The following is a 15,770-nucleotide window of genomic DNA, read 5'->3' as shown; positions in this document are numbered from 1 at the left end:
GCCAATGGGCCCGAAGCTCCCGTCGTACCCGCTTCCGGCTTCCCCCCCCCCCCCCCACGACGTGGCCCAATGGGGGAGCGCGGGCCGCCGGGATTGGCGCGCGGGGCCCCGGCGCCGGCGGCCGCGCCAATCAGCTCGCGCCGCGTCCCGGCCGGGGGTGGCGCGAGGCGCCGGGGCCGCTGCCGCAGCACCCGCCGGCGGGACGGGACGGGCCGGGACGGGCCGGGCGGCGGCGACGAGGATGGCGCGGGTGACCTGCTGGCTGCTGACCGCGCTGCTTCTCTGCAGCCGCCCGCCCGGCACAGGTGCGTGCGGCGCCGGGGGACGGCGGCGGCGGCGCTCCCGGTGGCGCTCCCGGCCCCTCTCCCGCATGGGCCCGGTGCTCGGGGGCGGCGCGGGGCAGCGAGCGGCCGGCGCTGCCCTCCTCTCTCGGGGCTGCGGCACCGTCCCGCCCGCGGTTTCGTCCGAACGAGCCGCCCGGTGTTATTCCCCGCCCCCGGCGCCGCGGAAACGGGGAAAAGGTTTGGTCTTTTCTTACCGGCGGTGTCTCGTGTTTCCTCCCGCGCTCCAGAGCCGGTGGCGGTGATGTCGGTGGATGTGGGCAGCGAGTCGATGAAGATCGCCATCGTGAAGCCCGGCGTGCCGATGGAGATCGTCCTGAACAAGTGAGCACCCGTTTCCCAACCCGTCCCAGCGCCGGTGTCGGGGGTGTAACGCGAGGGGCTGCTGCGTCTTCCTCCGGGGCGTGGAATATCGTTGGGAATGCCGTGAGGAGGCGGCGATCCGGACAAACGCGGGTTCAAGGCTCTTGCTCTGCTGTGAGAGGATCGTGCCCGTCCTCTCGGGCGAGCATCGTGCTCTCGCCTGTCCGGCTGAGAAGCCTGGTCCTGCGTTCCGCGTCAGGGAACCCAGAGGCGAGTTCGTTTTGCTGCAGCTGCTCGGGGCCCGTACTTGCTCGTGAGGCACATAAAGCTCTCCTTTCACTCGGCTGCTCTTGCTGCAGCCAGTCCCCGAGACACTGAATGAAAAGCCTGCGGTGGGCAGAGGATGCATGGTTAGGAGCATCCTTGTTCTCTGGGAGTCTAGACTGGGGGATAATAAACGTGTTTTTCACCCAGCTCCCTGAAACTTGGCAGTCGTTGATAGAATGAGGGAAACGTCTCGCTTTGCTCGCTGGTGGAGGGAAGCAAAAATAAAGCAAGTCTTGTCTCAGCAGCACGTTCCAGGAAGCCTTTCTTCCTCATGGCAAGCCGTTTTGTTGTAGCCTTCAGTCAGAGAATTGCTGGGGCGTTGGGAGGCGTTTGGAAGTCGGCAGTGTGCGCTGAACTTGGTGGACAGCTTTAAGCCGTTCTGTAGTTATCGCAGAGAAATACTCACCTCGGTGTGCTCATGCATGAGTTGGAGCAGAAACGAGTCACCTCTTGTTACGTTTCTCTTGTGTTACGGGAAAAATAAGAATCTGCCCACCACAGCTTCAACTGTGAACTGGAAAGATGCCTGTCCATGTTTTGGTAAAGCGCCTTATTTGCTCGTGTCATGGGGAAGATCAGGAGGTATGGGAGCTCCGAAGGGAGGTGCTGCTGTTGCAGCCCTTCAGATGCACAGAGGCTGGCCTTCCTCTCTGTAGGGGGTATCTGAGCACCTTCCCTTAGTCCTTCTGGAATGGAACCAACACCGTTTCTCAACAGGGACTCTGTACGGAGTGTTCGCCACCTTCAACTAGTTCATTCCTCTCTTTCTGCACAGGGAGTCGCGAAGGAAAACACCCGTGGCTGTTTCTTTGAAGGAGAACGAGCGTCTCTTTGGTGACAGTGCACTAGGAATGGTAAGAGTTCTCATCGCTTGTCACGCCAGCTGCAGTTCCTGCATGCAGAGTGTATGCTCCCGCTGCTGGGTTTGTTGTGAAAAACGTCTGAGCTAGCAAGTTTTGTATATTGTCCTGTACTTCTTGACTCCTTGGTGTGTTACTGGCTCTCTGTACTGGGTCTTTGTGTACTGGCCTTGTGCTCCTAACTCCCACAACAAGAGCTGCTCACCACAGCTTGGGACAGGTTTGTCTGACAACAGCAAAACCGAAGAAACGCAGCTGGGTGATGCACTTTTTCTTTCCGCAGTCCATAAGGACCCCCAAGGTGGCATTCAGATACTTTCAGGATCTGCTGGGCAAGCGTATCGACAACCCCCACGTGGCACTGTACCAGTCCCGATTCCCAGAGCATGAACTGGTGAAGGATGAGAAAAGGCAGACTGTTATCTTCAAGCTGTCCGAGTAAGTGGCTGCTTCTGGGTTCCTTGTGGGTGGGACTTTGGCTACCAGGCTTCTACAGCTGACTCTGCTGTTGCTGTAATTTGCTTTCCTGTCTATTTCTTCTAGAACGATACAGTATTCTCCAGAGGAGATGCTGGGGATGGTCCTGAACTATTCACGTGGTCTGGCTGAGGAATTTGCAGGTTGGAAGGACTTAGCTGTTTCTTACAGTACCTGTGTGTGTGTGTGTGGTTATATTTCTGGATTTGAGTAGAGACTGAAGGTGTTTGAAAAACCCGTGTAGTTTTAGACACAGATTGTTGGGTGTCTTCAGCTGTAGGCTGTAAGCAAGACTTAGCAGCTAGCAAGTTGTCGTTTGTTCCTAATATGATGCGAGTTTGGGGTCTTAATCCTATTCGTGGGGGCAGACACCCCAGAACCCACCCAGCCTTGCAGTGGAGGAGCCTTACTGACAACCTCTGGAGAAAGAGTGAAGTGTTTTCTCGCTCACTTGTGCGACTGGAGCGGAGGCGTGTTGGTAGGCACCTGCAGGGGAGGTGGAAGTGGCTCCGAACTGCGCGTTGTGGCCGGTCGGGACGGAGACTGAAGAGCAGAGCCTGCCCTCTCTTGTGAAACTCGCTCACAGATAAGAGACTGTCAGGCGTTTTCTTTGCTGTGTTGCTAGTGAAATGCCACAGAAATGAAAACTGGGTGGATTTCCTTGACGTGTTAGCTAGCGTGGTTACCAGGAGGCTGCGTGCTATTTGCTTACTAACACTAAAGCCAGTCCAAAGACTCTTTACTCTGGAGAGCGAACACAACCTGGTGATTAATTCAGTCAGTCTTCACCAAGGTAATACTTGTTGAAATCTAAGGCATCCCAGAGCATTTGGGAGCATCCTAACGTGTGAAAGAGAGGCCAGTAGACACGTAGCTTTGTGAGAATCTGCAAAGTCTGCTTGGTTTCACAGATGGATTCATCTCTGATGATCCTGGCTGCTGATGCCGCTTCAGGGTTGCGTTCTGTACGAGTCTTTACCTTGGATTCTCTGGCTTTGTTGCTGTCACCGCGTTATAACGAGTCTTTGCCCGTGGCTACGCTGGTGGAAAAACCCGTTTCCTGCAACTCTTTCAGAGCAGCCCATCAAGGACGCAGTGATCACTGTTCCTGCCTACTTCAACCAGGCGGAGAGGAGAGCGGTTCTGCACGCCGCTCGCATGGCCGACTTGAAGGTGCTGCAGCTGATCAACGACAACACTGCTGTAGCGCTGAACTATGGGGTTTTTAGGAGGAAAGACATCAATGCCACCGCGCAGGTAGGTGCAGTTGGGCGTTGCGGAGAGTCCCGTGCAACTGCATGTCAGGGAGAAAGTGCTGCAGGTAAAATCAAAAGGACTTAACTGTGAGGACGTGGACTCTGCTAGTCAACCAGCCTCCTCTGCTTTTTTGTGTTCGTCAACAAGAGGCAGAGATTAAACCCTACGTGAATACGTGGTGAAGCCTGGAAGCTTCTGGGGTGAGGGCAGGTGGCTGGGAGTTCCCCTTTTGTAAACCTGTTTGTGTTCCTTGCCCCTCAGCCAGGGGGAGTAACGGTAGCGATTTCCCAAGGTGTTGGAAGACTGACTCTGAAATACTTGACCTTCCTGAGGTCGAAGAAGCTTTTAAATAACAAAGCTTTGTTTTCTGACCTATGAAACGGGTGAAAAAAGCTTTCTTTTCTGCTTGTGTCAAGCATGACCCTGAGCATCTGTTTGGTCAAAGTACGAGTCGTTACAGTGTGGAGCCAGAGCAGGGAGCGGATAGCCTTGGCCTGCATCGGGCTCGGACAGCAGTGGGTTCTTTCCTTATTCATGGGGGATATCTGGGTGTTTCTGCTTCACCGTCCCAGCTTCTCTTTTCAGAATATCATGTTTTACGACATGGGAGCAGGAAGCACCGTTTGCACTATTGTTACGTATCAGACAGTGAAAACTAAGGACTCGGGAACCCAACCTCAGTTGCAGATCCAGGGCATTGGGTAAGAATTCAACACGAGTTGTAGGAAAGCCACAGGTCTCGGGAAAGAAACCGCTTGTTTCACAGTCTCTTCTAAACGCGGAGTTTTGCGTTGAGGATTTGGATGGCAGTGGGAAATGTTTGGAGCGAGAAGGCTCCAGTTGGTAATAATTCTGGCGCTGCTGTCTTGTGCAGAAAGTAACTGAGAACTTCCAGGAGGCAACTGGTATACTTAATTTGCTGGCTTTTTTTGATAGCCTCAAGCCATTTTAGTGTAATTCTGTTTCCTATAGTCTTACAGAAATTGTGTGTTTCGGTTTGGAAAAGCATAATGTCCTTCTAGCGAGGAATGAAAATGCAGCATGTTTGCCAGCTAAGGAGGGGGGTGCTGTGAATTGCCAGCCCAGCAATTTTGACTCCAAATCATACATACTGCTGTTTCCAGGAAAATACCTGGGACCTGAGACAGCTATCCTTTGGCTTCTCAGCTGTTTGACGTGCTTGGCAGTAAGGCCTTCACCATAAATATAATGAAGTCTCCTGCTCAAAGGCTATTTGTGGTGGTGAACCCTTCTTTTCTTTGCTTCATTAGAAGGTGTTAGTTTTGGAACAACCGTTGTTCTTTCACCGTCAATCACAGCTGATAATACTGCTGCTACTTTTGGCCGCTTGCTGCTCTGCGTATTTGTGAAATAATACCTGAAGTTTGTTTGTGTTTCAACTCTAAGTTGTTTCATCTCCATTCGTTTTTTTTTTTTTTGCTCAGATTTGACCGTACTCTTGGAGGTTTAGAGATGGAGCTTCGTCTCCGGGACTATTTGGCGAAACTCTTCAACGATCAGCACCCGTCAAAAGACGTCCGAAAGAATCCCCGGGCCATGGCCAAACTATTGAAGGAGGCCAACCGCCTGAAAACTGTCCTGAGCGCGAATGCCGACCACATGGCGCAGGTGTGACCTTCTGGCGCAGGGTTTCCAGCTTTTTTGGGACTGGGGGTGGGGTAAGGACAGGCGTGTAGGGACGCCGTTCCTCTGCAGCATCTGTGCGCCGAGAGCGTCGCTCCTGGTGTTCCAGGGGTGGTGGCGGCACTGGTGGTTCCTCTCAACTGGTGCCCACCTAGTGCCACAGGTGATGAAATGAGTGGATTGGGTGAGAGTCAGTCGGGCGAATTTCGGTAAGCAAGCTTTGGCTGAGAGAAGCTGTCTGTTATAGCCACGTTCCATCCTCTCATCACCTTAGCAGTGGCAGGGTTCGGCTGAGCGCGGTCAGGTCCTAGGTGTGTTAAGAAAGCCAGAACTTCTTGCACACTGGGCAAGTCAGGCCAAGATTTTGCTTGGAGAAGGCTGCACTAATGATTTTATTCTGACTGTTTTTTTTTTTTTTCTGGTTAGATTGAGGGGCTACTGGATGACATCGACTTCAAGGCCAAGGTCTCAAGGCAAGAATTTGAGGATTTGTGCTCTGACTTGTTCCAGCGAGTCCCAGGACCTGTGCAGCAAGCTCTGAGCAGCGCAGGGATGACCCTGGTAGGTTTAGGAGTGCATTGAAAAGCCCGAAGTTTCTATGTACGAAGCTGCTGTGGTGTCACGATCAAAGCGTCGGTGACGGCGTCGTCAGCGCTGCCGAGAGGCGCAGGCGCCTGCCGTTGTAACAGAGCGGTGGTGCTGCTGCTGCGGCGTCAAGCAGGAGTCCGGCATGGCTCCCGCACTGCGCACCAGAAACAAAGGACTTGGAGGAGGAATTTCCTTCTGTTAAAAAGCTTTACTTCTGGGCAGGACGTTCGAAACACTGATCGTTCTGTTTTTTGTCTCAGATGCTGGTTCTGGTCTCTCTGCTGAAGTTCTGTCTCAAAACAGAATTGTTGCTGTTCAGGCTTCTCCTTTGAGCTCTCCCCTTAGAAGCCCTGTTGCAGACTGTAGTTGGACCAAACACCACGCAGTCCTTTGAGGAAACTTACTGCATTGTTAAATGCTCGTTTTCCAGGGTGCTCTTGAGCACCTGTTGTCTATGGTGTTCAATATAAGACACCGAGGCACCTCTCGGAGTCCAGGTTTCCATCTGTTCTGGTCCAGTTTGCTGTTGGAGTCGCTGGCTCCTCTGGCATTAAACTGTAGCCTGTCTAATTTTGAATCGAGTCCCACGTTTCAGGTGACTGGAAGCAGTGGTCGTGCTGTCCCTGCTTGACAGACCTGACTCCAGGATCCTCCTGCTGGCACGGATTGTGCCAGCCTGTCTGAGCTCTGCCAGGCACTGACGCGCGCTGGGATGGCGGGATGCAGCGTGGGTGTTGTCAGGGCACCACACCAGTGCGTGGTGAGCGGGGAAGGAGCGCAAGGAAGCCCTGAACGTAGCTTTCCAAAATTGCTTTCTCAAGACAAGGTGACTGTTTCCAATCCCTAGGATGGAATTGACCAGGTGATTCTAGTTGGCGGTGCCACACGGGTCCCCAAAGTGCAGGAGGTTTTGCTGAAAGCTGTGGGCAAGTGAGTATGTGAGGCCCCCTTCTCGTCTGTCTCCTATGGACAAGTCGCTGTCCGTGGCAGCGGCCGCAAAGCTGACGGCTGTTGCTTTTCGCTTCCTAGAGAAGAACTGGGCAAGAACATCAACGCCGACGAGGCTGCCGCCATGGGTGCGGTTTACCAGGCAGCTGCTCTGAGCAAAGCCTTCAAGGTGAAGCCTTTCGTTGTTCGGGATGCCGCTGTGTTTCCTATCCAGGTAAGCCTTGGCTTGCTTCCTCTTGTGCCAGGCATGGGTCAAGGAGGCTGCGCTGGGAGAAGCGTTCCAGGTGACCTGTTGGATTCCTTTGAGTGAGGAAGTTAGGGGGATCTTTGTGCCGATCTAATCAAGAAAGCAGAAGGTCGGACCTGCTGTAGAAGTGCTGTCTCCAAGGAGCCAGGCATATAGAAACATCTGTTGAGAAGTACTGAACCTGTCCCCCAGCTTTTGCACGAGGCAGAGCAGCCAAACGCTGCGGGAACCTCTGACTACTCTGCCCTCGTGAGACCTCACCTGGAGTACTGCGTCCAGTTCTGGAGCCCCCAACATAAGAAGGACATGGACCAGTTGGAGAGGGTCCAGAGGAGGGCCACGAAGATGATAAGAGGGCTGGAGCACCTTTCCTATGAGCACAGGCTGAGAGAGTTGGGGCTGTTCAGCCTGGAGAAGAGGAGGCTCCGGGGTGACCTTATAGCGGTCTTCCAGTACCTCAAGGGGGCCTACAGGAAAGATGGGGAGAGGCTGTTCAGGAGGGCCTGTTGTGATAGGACAAGGGGTAATGGTTTTAAAATAGAGGGAGGTAGATTCAGATTGGATATTAGGAAAAAATTTTTTACCATGAGGGTTGTAGAACACTGGAACAGGTTGCCCAGAGAGGTGGTAGATGCTCCATCCTTGGAGACATTCAAGGCCAGGTTGGATGAGGCCCTGAGCAACCTGATCTAGTTGGAGATATCCCTGTTCCTTGCAGGGGGGTTGGACTAGATGACCTTTGAAGGTCCCTTCCAGCCCTAACCATTCTATGATTCTATGACGTAAGGTGCCACAGAGGAAGTTTGCAGCTGCTGAGTCCTGTTTTCCGTTGCGATGCAGGTGGAGTTTACTCGTGAAGTCGAGGAGGACGATAAATCCAAGAGTTTGAAGCATAACAAGAGGATTTTGTTCCAGCGCATGGCGCCCTATCCGCAGCGCAAAGTGATCACTTTCAACCGCTACACAGACGACTTCGAGTTCTATGTCAACTACGGAGACCTGTCGTTCCTGAACCAGGATGACATGCGGTGAGTGGAGGGAAGCATCTGAGCAGGCGGCTCCATGGCAGCGCACTGTGCCCAGCTGGAAGATTCTATTGGCAGGCAGGCCGATGAATCTGGCTGGCCACCAGCAGATGTGTGCTCAGAGGAACCGTGCTGGCTCCTTGCTTTGTGCAGTTGTTCGTCACTGCAAACGTGACCGTGAGAAGTGGTCAGCTGTCCTGCAGTGTTTTCATCTTACGTTTCCTCTCGCTTCTTTCTTGCCTCTGTGTCGTCAGGATTTTTGGTTCTCTCAATCTCACTACCGTGAGGCTAAAGGGAGTTGGGGACAGTTTCAAGAAGCACTCAGATTATGAATCCAAAGGCATCAAAGCTCATTTCAACATGGACGAGAGCGGAGTACTAAGTCTTGACCGGGTAAGCACCACCCTGTTGCGATGATGTTTGTCAGCCTGTGTCTTTTCCAGTTCTGTCCCTCTCTCTGGTATCGATGCTCCCTGCTCAAAACTAATTCTGTGCTCTCCTCTGCAAGGTGGAATCGGTGTTTGAGACCTTGGTGGAAGACAAGCTGGAGGAGGAGTCAACGCTGACGAGTAAGTGCTGAACTTGGACGTTGGTACTGACTGTGGTGTTTTACCTGCAGTAGCTGGGTAACTGAAGCATATCCTTGCTTTGAGCAGAGCAAGCACCGTGGTTTTGGGACGTGGAAATTAAATGCTTAGCTGTAGCTCGGATGGTGTACACAGCTCCAAAATACATAAAAGCCCTTTGCAAGTGGCTCCTGGGTGCTACCAGGAGCTCTGAAGTGTCATACGGGTGCTACCATACTCTGAAGTGTCTATGATACGCTCCTAAGGTGACTATGGTATGGGTTGCAATTTGAAAAACAGGAGTCGCTCCCTCTTTGTTCAGCCACAGCTGCTAGTTTCAGGAGCTCTGTCCCGAAGGGAAGTCCTGCATCCAGAGCCCTGCAGCGTTCTCCTGTCTCGTTGTCTGGGTTGCAACGCCCTGATCCATGGTGTGCATTGCTCAGGTTTTAGAGCACAGGCTTTGCTATAGAGAGCGGTTGGAAATCTGCGTGTTCGGAGGCGAAGGGGAGGTGCGGGGATGGCTAACGCAGGCACAGGTTGGAGCTTGAAGCTTTTTAGTCAAAGTTACAGATTTCAGGTCATATTCCAGCAGAGGTAGAGGCCCCACTTGTCCGTGCACACAAAAACACAATGCGAGGTCAGCGTAGGATGAGTTTCTGGAGCGTGTGTAGCGAACCTACAGCACCAAGGGAGCGCCTTGGTGGTCGTTTTGGTTGTGAGGGGAAGAACTGAGAGCTGAAAATGACATTCTTCCTCCTTTGGATACCTAATATTCTGGATTTTTTTGTCTTCTGTCTACAGAACTTGGAAACACCATCTCAAGCCTGTTTGGGGGTGGTGGCCCCACGCCAGAGACTGGAGAGAACCTGACAGACTCAGTTCAGGTGAGCCCCAGGGTGGTTGCTAGCAGGAGGGAGCCCTGGCTCTTGCTATGGCTGCTAAAGAAGCAGTGGTTCATGTGAGCAGAATGAAGGGTGTCCGGCAGCGCGTCAGGATTTAAAATATTTTCAGAAAGTGCTGTATTCCTCTAGAGTTTCATGTAGTGTGTGTTAAAAGAAACTGGTGATCTTTTGCCGGCAAGTCCAGCGGTGGTGGACTAATGTTACAGGACTTGTTGCTGGAGAAATCTCTCTTTTCTAAATTGCCCCGGTGCTCTGTGGATATCTTCTGCCTGTGTCTTGTCTGTGCTGGTGTCCAGCAGGCTCCCTGCTTTCTCCCAGGCCCTGTAGGCACAGCTGCTGTTAACGCTGGCAGTAGTGGTTGGGTTTCCTTCTCGTGAGACGAAAGCTCCTTGTCACAGGGTCGTGTCCTGCACCGAAGTGACAACTCACATTCTAGCTCAGCACAGTCCCCCGCTAGTGGCTGCAGTCGCTGTGAGCGCTGCTTTTACCTACGTACGTTTTTTGCAGAGAATTACCTGTTCAGTGAAACATTTGCCTGGATTTTCTACGTTAAAAACACTGGTTTGGTTTCCCCTTTCCTTGCCTATGATGACCAGGAAGAAGAAGAGAGCCTAGCAGAAACAGGTAAAGAAGATCAGGGCGGGAAACAAGACCAGAAAAGCAGCGCAGAAGATTTTGGTGAAGAGCAGGGAGAAGAGAAACAGCAGTCTCCAGGTCAGGCAGAAACTGCCCCTCCAACAGCAGAGTCACAGAAAAAGGAAGAAGGCGAGAAATTGGAGTCTCAGGTGAGCATCGGATTGAAGGAAGGAGACTGTGATTTCGGTGCCTGAGAAGTGGGATTTCCTCAGTGGAATTCTTCTTTCCCTGTTAGTGCCCTGCCTTGGAAAACAGTTGCAAAATCTGCAAATCTGTTGCCTTCCCTGAGAATGTGCTTTATCTGTTGCAGGATCCCAAAGAAAACAGAGAAACTGTGAAAGAGGAAGAACCGTCCAAAAGTTCCAGTGACAGCACAGTTACTAAAACGGAGGAAGAGAAGAAGATCAAAGCACCCAAGAAGCAGAAGCTTGTCCATGAGATCACCATGGAACTGGATGTAAACGATGTGCCTGATCTGCCGGAGGATGAACTGAAGAGCTCGATGAAAAAGTAGGTTTGAAGTGGCTCTGCTACGTTAAAGCTCTAGATAAAAAAAGTGAATTGCTTTGGAACGGTGAAGCTCGCGTAGCGCTTCTGTCCTCAGCAGCTGATGTATGTGATGTGGTGCTCATCTAAAGGCACTTGCTACCTTTGATTTCTGTTCTCTTTGCATGTTAGACTCCAAGACTTGACAGTCAGAGATCTAGAGAAACAGGAAAGAGAAAAGTCAGCCAACAGCTTGGAGTCGTTCATCTTTGAGACCCAGGTAAGAGGATATAAAGAAAGGAGAATTCCTGAAGAGCAGGCAGAAGTTCCTTATGCAGTTTGGCTGATCTGAACGCAGGGGCGTTGTTTGAGCTGGGGGAAGCTGATTTGAAGAGCCCAGCTTTTGTCTTTCAGACACTTTTTCTGCTACCATGAGGCTTCCCAAGCCCGTGTGGACTCGGGAGGTTTCCTTGACATAAAACAAACACTTTCCTTCAGCGTGTCTAACACGTGAAACTTGGGGTTCCCAGTATCCCTTGCATAAGTGAGGGTAAGCATCACTTATGCTGGTGCACTTACCTGTGTATTCTGGAACAATTACACCCAGGCTGTGCAGGAGCTGCAGCTTCTCGAGAACTCTTGTGCAGAAGAGGCAACTGTGAGACGTTAAGTGAGAGTGAAATTATGGCTGTTGCAGCTTTGCCGTCACGTACCTGGTGTGTGCGTACGTCTGTATATCTGGTGTATCGCCGTCGCGCTCCTGGTGAAGCAGGAAGCAGGAGCTCAGGTTCGGGAGGGTCGAATGAGAATCTCCTGGTCAGTGCAGGCAGCACCAGAGGAGTTCACAGTCCAGCCCAGTTGCAAGTGGGTGGCATGGTTGTTGTATGGTTCAGTGCTCAGAGGTATTTGACGGGAGTGCTTGCTTTGTTCTTTTCAGGACAAGCTTTACCAAGAGGAGTATCAGTTTGTCTCAACTGAGGAGCAGAGAGAAGAAATTTCCAGAAAGCTTAGCGAGGCTTCCAGTTGGATGGAGGAGGAGGGCTATGCAGCTGCAACTAAGGTATTGCTGCGTGTAGTCAGGGTGGCAGTCTGCTGTCGCTGACATGGAAATGACCACACAGGTTGACTCTCTTGATCCTTTGTAGTCTGGTTCTTGAAAGTTTCTTGCTTCCTCAGTGCATTACACATAGGACAAAATCAAAGTTCTTCCAGCCGTGAGTGCATCTTCAACAGCTTCAGCAGTATCCCGTCGATTCCACATAAAGCTTAGTCCCGTGGCTCTTTACTGTATTGAAATGGTGTATTTGATGGACAGAATGACAAAACCAGCGGTTTTAACTCGAGGTTTACAATGTTAGACTGTGGGCAAACTAATTGTCTCCTTTCTCCTCTCCTGCACTTGTAGGATCTGAAAGACAAGCTTTCAGAGCTGAAAAAGCTTTGTAGGAACCTCTTCTTCCGTGTCGAGGAAAGGAGAAAGTGGCCGGAGCGCCTGGCTGCCCTGGAAAGTCTGCTCAACCACTCGTCCATCTTTCTCAAGTAAGAGCCAGTTGTTGGGAAGGAGGGTCGTGCAGCTGGTAGAGTAAGAGATGCCAGCAAACGCGACCAGATGGAACGTGATCCGAAAGTCACTAGCACTTCTTGAGACAAGACGGCCAGAACCCTGCTCACTAGTGCTCAGTTCTGCAGAAGCGTGCAAGCTCTGCTTAAACGGGGAGTGTCCAGCGCCGTACGCATCACTCGCACGCAGGTTTTTCCCTCTTGGTCCTGTGGCCTCAGCTTTTTCTGTCTTCCCTGTTTTTTCTAATCTCATGATAGCTGCATTTGCTGGCTCCGTATTCCGTTCTTAGCGTCCGGAGATTGATGTAGGACTCTGTTTCCCACGGATGCGAGACGTGCGTAAAACGTACCGACTGGCTGGGACGTGTAGCCGGTAGTTATCGCGGCGATCACCGGAGCTGTAAATAACTGAGTTGCCAAGTTACAATCTGTTTGGTTTAACAGAAATAAACTTTCTTCTTATCTTCCAGGGGAGCCCGAATGATTCCGGAGTCTGACCAGATATTCACAGAAGTGGAACTGAGTACACTGGAAAAAGCCATTAATGAAACGACGGTAATAAAGGATCGAATTGTTATGGGGGAGGGCGGGGGTGGCAGGTTGGGTCGTGTTTCCTGTCCGAAGCAATAGGTCGTGTACTTTCACTCAAGGTCATGGAATAGAGCGTGCACGTGTTGTTCCCGTGCCACCAGCAAAACCTCTTTTGTGCTTCAGTGTTTTCTGATGCCCAGCTTGACTGCAGGCTGCTTTGCGGGGACAATGCAGCTTCTTGTGCCGATTCTGTTTCTTTCTGTTGTCCTGTGTCTGGGTGACTGAGAAGCTGGTGGAAATACAGCAGGGAGCAGCACTATCCCGAGTCAGTTAGAAGGCCCAGGAGTGGTGACTGTGAGATACCGTGACGTGCAGTGGTTCCTGGAACCAAAAAGCATCTGAAAAGTACCCTTTCCCTCCCATCCCGCAGGCTTGGAAAAACGAGACGCTGGCTGAACAGAACAAACTCTCTCCTACTGAGAAGCCCATCCTGCTGTCCAAAGATATAGAGCTCAAGATAGCAGCCCTGGACAGGGAAGTGCAGTATCTTCTCAACAAGGCCAAGTTCGCAAAACCCAAACCCAAAAAGGAGAACGCCACCACAAAAACGGATTCAGGCAAGAATGCTACAGGAGCCTCTGAGACTGAGAACACTATCCCTCCCACGGAGGGGAAACAGGAAGGTGAGGAGCAGGTGGGGAGCACGTGTGTAACTCCTAGTGGATAGTTACCACGTGTAACACGCTTGCGTGTCTCTGCTTTGAGTGACAGGGAGCTGAGTAAGTGAAGACAATAGTTAACTACAGGGTCAAATGATCCTCCACTTAGTTTTCAAAGACAGTTGGGAAAGTCTAGGTATGGCAGGGTCCTTTCCTCCCCACACCAATTTGGTTTTTTTTTTTCTGTGAAGGAACAGAAAGTATTTATAAGCTTTCTAGGATGGTTAATCAGTATCTGTCTGGTTGGCTGGCTGCCTTCTAAGAAAGGTAAGCCAGCAAGTGTGTTCTGGGTGTCCAGAGCAAGTATTCAAGGTCACGTGCTATGTCAAGGAACAGAACGACCTGTTGATGAAAAAGGTTTGTGGCTTAGATGGACCCCAGGAAAAAAAAAAAAAAAAAAATCTTCAGACACTAAAAGCTGCAATTCTCTGAACTTTTAAAGATCCTCAGGTTCTGGGTGCCCTGCTCCCTTCAGATCTAGACTGCTGTTTGTCAGCAGACTTCCCTGGCAGTTCCTCTGGCCCAAGTAAGAGATCCTGCTTATAGTCACAGCTCCTAAGGTGACTTGTCTGTGCAACCAGTGGATCTCCAGGACGTACAGCCTGGCAGACAGAGGCAGTGAGAAACAAGGAGCAGCTCTGTGCTGCTTCTCTTGAGTGTTTCTTCTCTGAGATTCACTGTGAGAGTGAATTCCTGCAGTCCTGGTCGGGCGTCACAGCTGGCTTGTTTGTAAAGCTGACCGCTGGTCACTTCATCTCCCTGCACCTGATCTCTTGTGTATTCTCCCTTAACTTTCGTGCTGTTTCTTTCTGCTTTAAACGCAGACAAACCTGAGGACATCGGTCCAGCCAAGGAACCTCCTACGGCTGAGAAAGTAGCAATAGGTGATGAGCCTGGATCAGACCCTGGTGAGTAAATGTTTGGCTAACGGGCTGGAGCTTGGTGGCTACAAGTGAAGCTGTCTGTGTGCTGCTTGGCATCTTTCTAGCTGTAGGCGGTAGTAGGACAGCAGTGATTGCAAAGCAATTGTTAGTTCTGCAAAGAGAGAGGCACAAATTTTGGTTCCTCGCTGCTCCTACGTTTTCATTGTTTGGTGTGAAGTCACACAGCACCGCTGCAAGCCTGCTGTCGTTAAGGAGCCGATGTGCAGGTGTGTGCTTGCTCTGCCAGTCCTGTTGCTCAGCAGGTGGAGGGCAGTAGTGTCTTCAGCTCTTTGGAGCCGAATATCAGACCTCAAAGCATCCCCCTGACTTCTGCACCGTAGGCGGAGAGTTTGGTGGAACATCTAATGAACGTCAGGGACTTCCAGCGCTGCTCTTTGTATGCTGTAAAGACCGGTACAGTCTGTAACTGAGTTTACTTCTTACACAGGGTCCAAAAACGAGAAGAAGACAGAAGCTGGAGGAGAAAGCAGGAAAAATGATGAGTTATAACACCCCTGAAATGCCACTAGTGTCAACATCTATTTATTTCATGGTTACTTTCTTGTTTGTTTTTTTTATAATGGACCTGGTTAGTCATGATGTAAATGGAATATTACAAACAGTCTGACAAAAAAATGGGATAGAGATGTAAATTTTATTTTTTCTTTCTGGGAATTTTGCCGCTACTAACTTAGTGAATCGGATTTTTTTTTTTTGTTTTCTTATGTGTTTAAAGGTGGGAGTGTGCCCACCGCGAATTGTCTCGGTTTTGGTACAGAAGTCACCAAAGTGGCTTTTCTGTGGAGAGAAAGCAGTAAAGAAACATCTTGAGCTTTAGGAGATAACTTGGAACGTGAACTCTGTGCCACACCTCTTCTGGTGGAGATAAACGGGATTAATGCGGGAGCTCGTGTAGCTGAGATGGTGTTGTCTTGGCTCAAAGAAGTGGTGTGATTTCAGCCGACGGGAGGCATGTTCTCAGTTGGATTCTTGGGACACTGGAACAGAACGGGGGAGGCAGACGCTCTGCGCTTCGAGATAAGAAAGTCTCTTTTTTCCGTAGACTCGTGTTAAGACCGTCTCTGCCTGTGCTCCGTAGCAGAGTTTGCAAACCGTGACCGAGACTTGACAAAGAGGTTCTGTTGATAGTTGGCCGTAAAACAGAAACGCAGCGCTGATTGCCAAGGAGACCGGAAGGAGAAACGTGACGGCGCATCTCGGAGTCGGAACGGCCGCCGGTAACGGACCGCAGAGGAGGCGCAGGGCGAGGCGAGAACAGAGGCCGGCCGATTTCATCGCAGCTGCCCTCCGTCCTCGGTGGTGTGCGGACTCGGACGGGCTTCGTCGCGCGCCTCCGTGCCCTCCGCCTCCGCGGGACGCTGCAGCGGAGTCGGACGGGCTCGCGCGGACACCTGTGAATGTGCATCCGA

General features: G+C 51.4%; 1 protein-coding gene across 3 annotated transcripts; it reads left to right on the top strand.

The window, feature by feature from the left end:
* The first annotated feature begins 241 nt into the window (after nucleotides 1-241).
* HYOU1 (hypoxia up-regulated 1) lies at nucleotides 242-15,586 on the top strand. Of its 3 annotated transcripts, none has more exons than XM_086626834.1 (25): nucleotides 242-305; nucleotides 572-665; nucleotides 1,747-1,825; nucleotides 2,115-2,269; nucleotides 2,375-2,451; nucleotides 3,384-3,565; nucleotides 4,151-4,266; nucleotides 5,011-5,194; nucleotides 5,636-5,770; nucleotides 6,645-6,727; nucleotides 6,827-6,959; nucleotides 7,833-8,020; nucleotides 8,272-8,410; nucleotides 8,526-8,586; nucleotides 9,385-9,467; nucleotides 10,082-10,270; nucleotides 10,432-10,631; nucleotides 10,800-10,887; nucleotides 11,545-11,667; nucleotides 12,013-12,146; nucleotides 12,638-12,722; nucleotides 13,129-13,381; nucleotides 14,242-14,325; nucleotides 14,789-14,893; nucleotides 15,443-15,586. In XM_086626834.1, the coding sequence occupies exons 1-24, from the start codon at nucleotides 242-244 to the stop codon at nucleotides 14,848-14,850; spliced, it is 2,991 nt and encodes a 996-aa protein (XP_086482960.1). In that variant the 3' UTR covers nucleotides 14,851-14,893; nucleotides 15,443-15,586. The 3 variants fall into 3 exon arrangements, with proteins under 3 accessions (XP_086482960.1, XP_086482959.1, XP_086482958.1); XM_086626833.1 differs by having other exon boundaries at nucleotides 15,440-15,586; XM_086626832.1 differs by having other exon boundaries at nucleotides 14,789-15,586.
* The last annotated feature ends 184 nt before the right edge of the window (nucleotides 15,587-15,770 follow it).

This window comes from Tauraco erythrolophus, chromosome 26 (assembly GCF_009769465.1).
Source record: "Tauraco erythrolophus isolate bTauEry1 chromosome 26, bTauEry1.pri, whole genome shotgun sequence".
Lineage (NCBI taxonomy): Eukaryota > Metazoa > Chordata > Aves > Musophagiformes > Musophagidae > Tauraco > Tauraco erythrolophus.
Note: the sequence above shows the minus strand (reverse complement) of the source record. Positions and strands in the feature narration are given on the sequence as shown.

Bases quoted from the DNA above. Each gene is read 5' to 3' on its own strand.
- HYOU1 (XM_086626834.1), top strand. From the start codon at position 242: ATGGCGCGGGTGACCTGCTGGCTGCTGACCGCGCTGCTTCTCTGCAGC. The intron at 2,270-2,374 runs GTAAGTGGCTGC...TATTTCTTCTAG, and splicing joins GTTATCTTCAAGCTGTCCGA to AACGATACAGTATTCTCCAG. The intron at 5,195-5,635 runs GTGTGACCTTCT...TTTTCTGGTTAG, and splicing joins ATGCCGACCACATGGCGCAG to ATTGAGGGGCTACTGGATGA.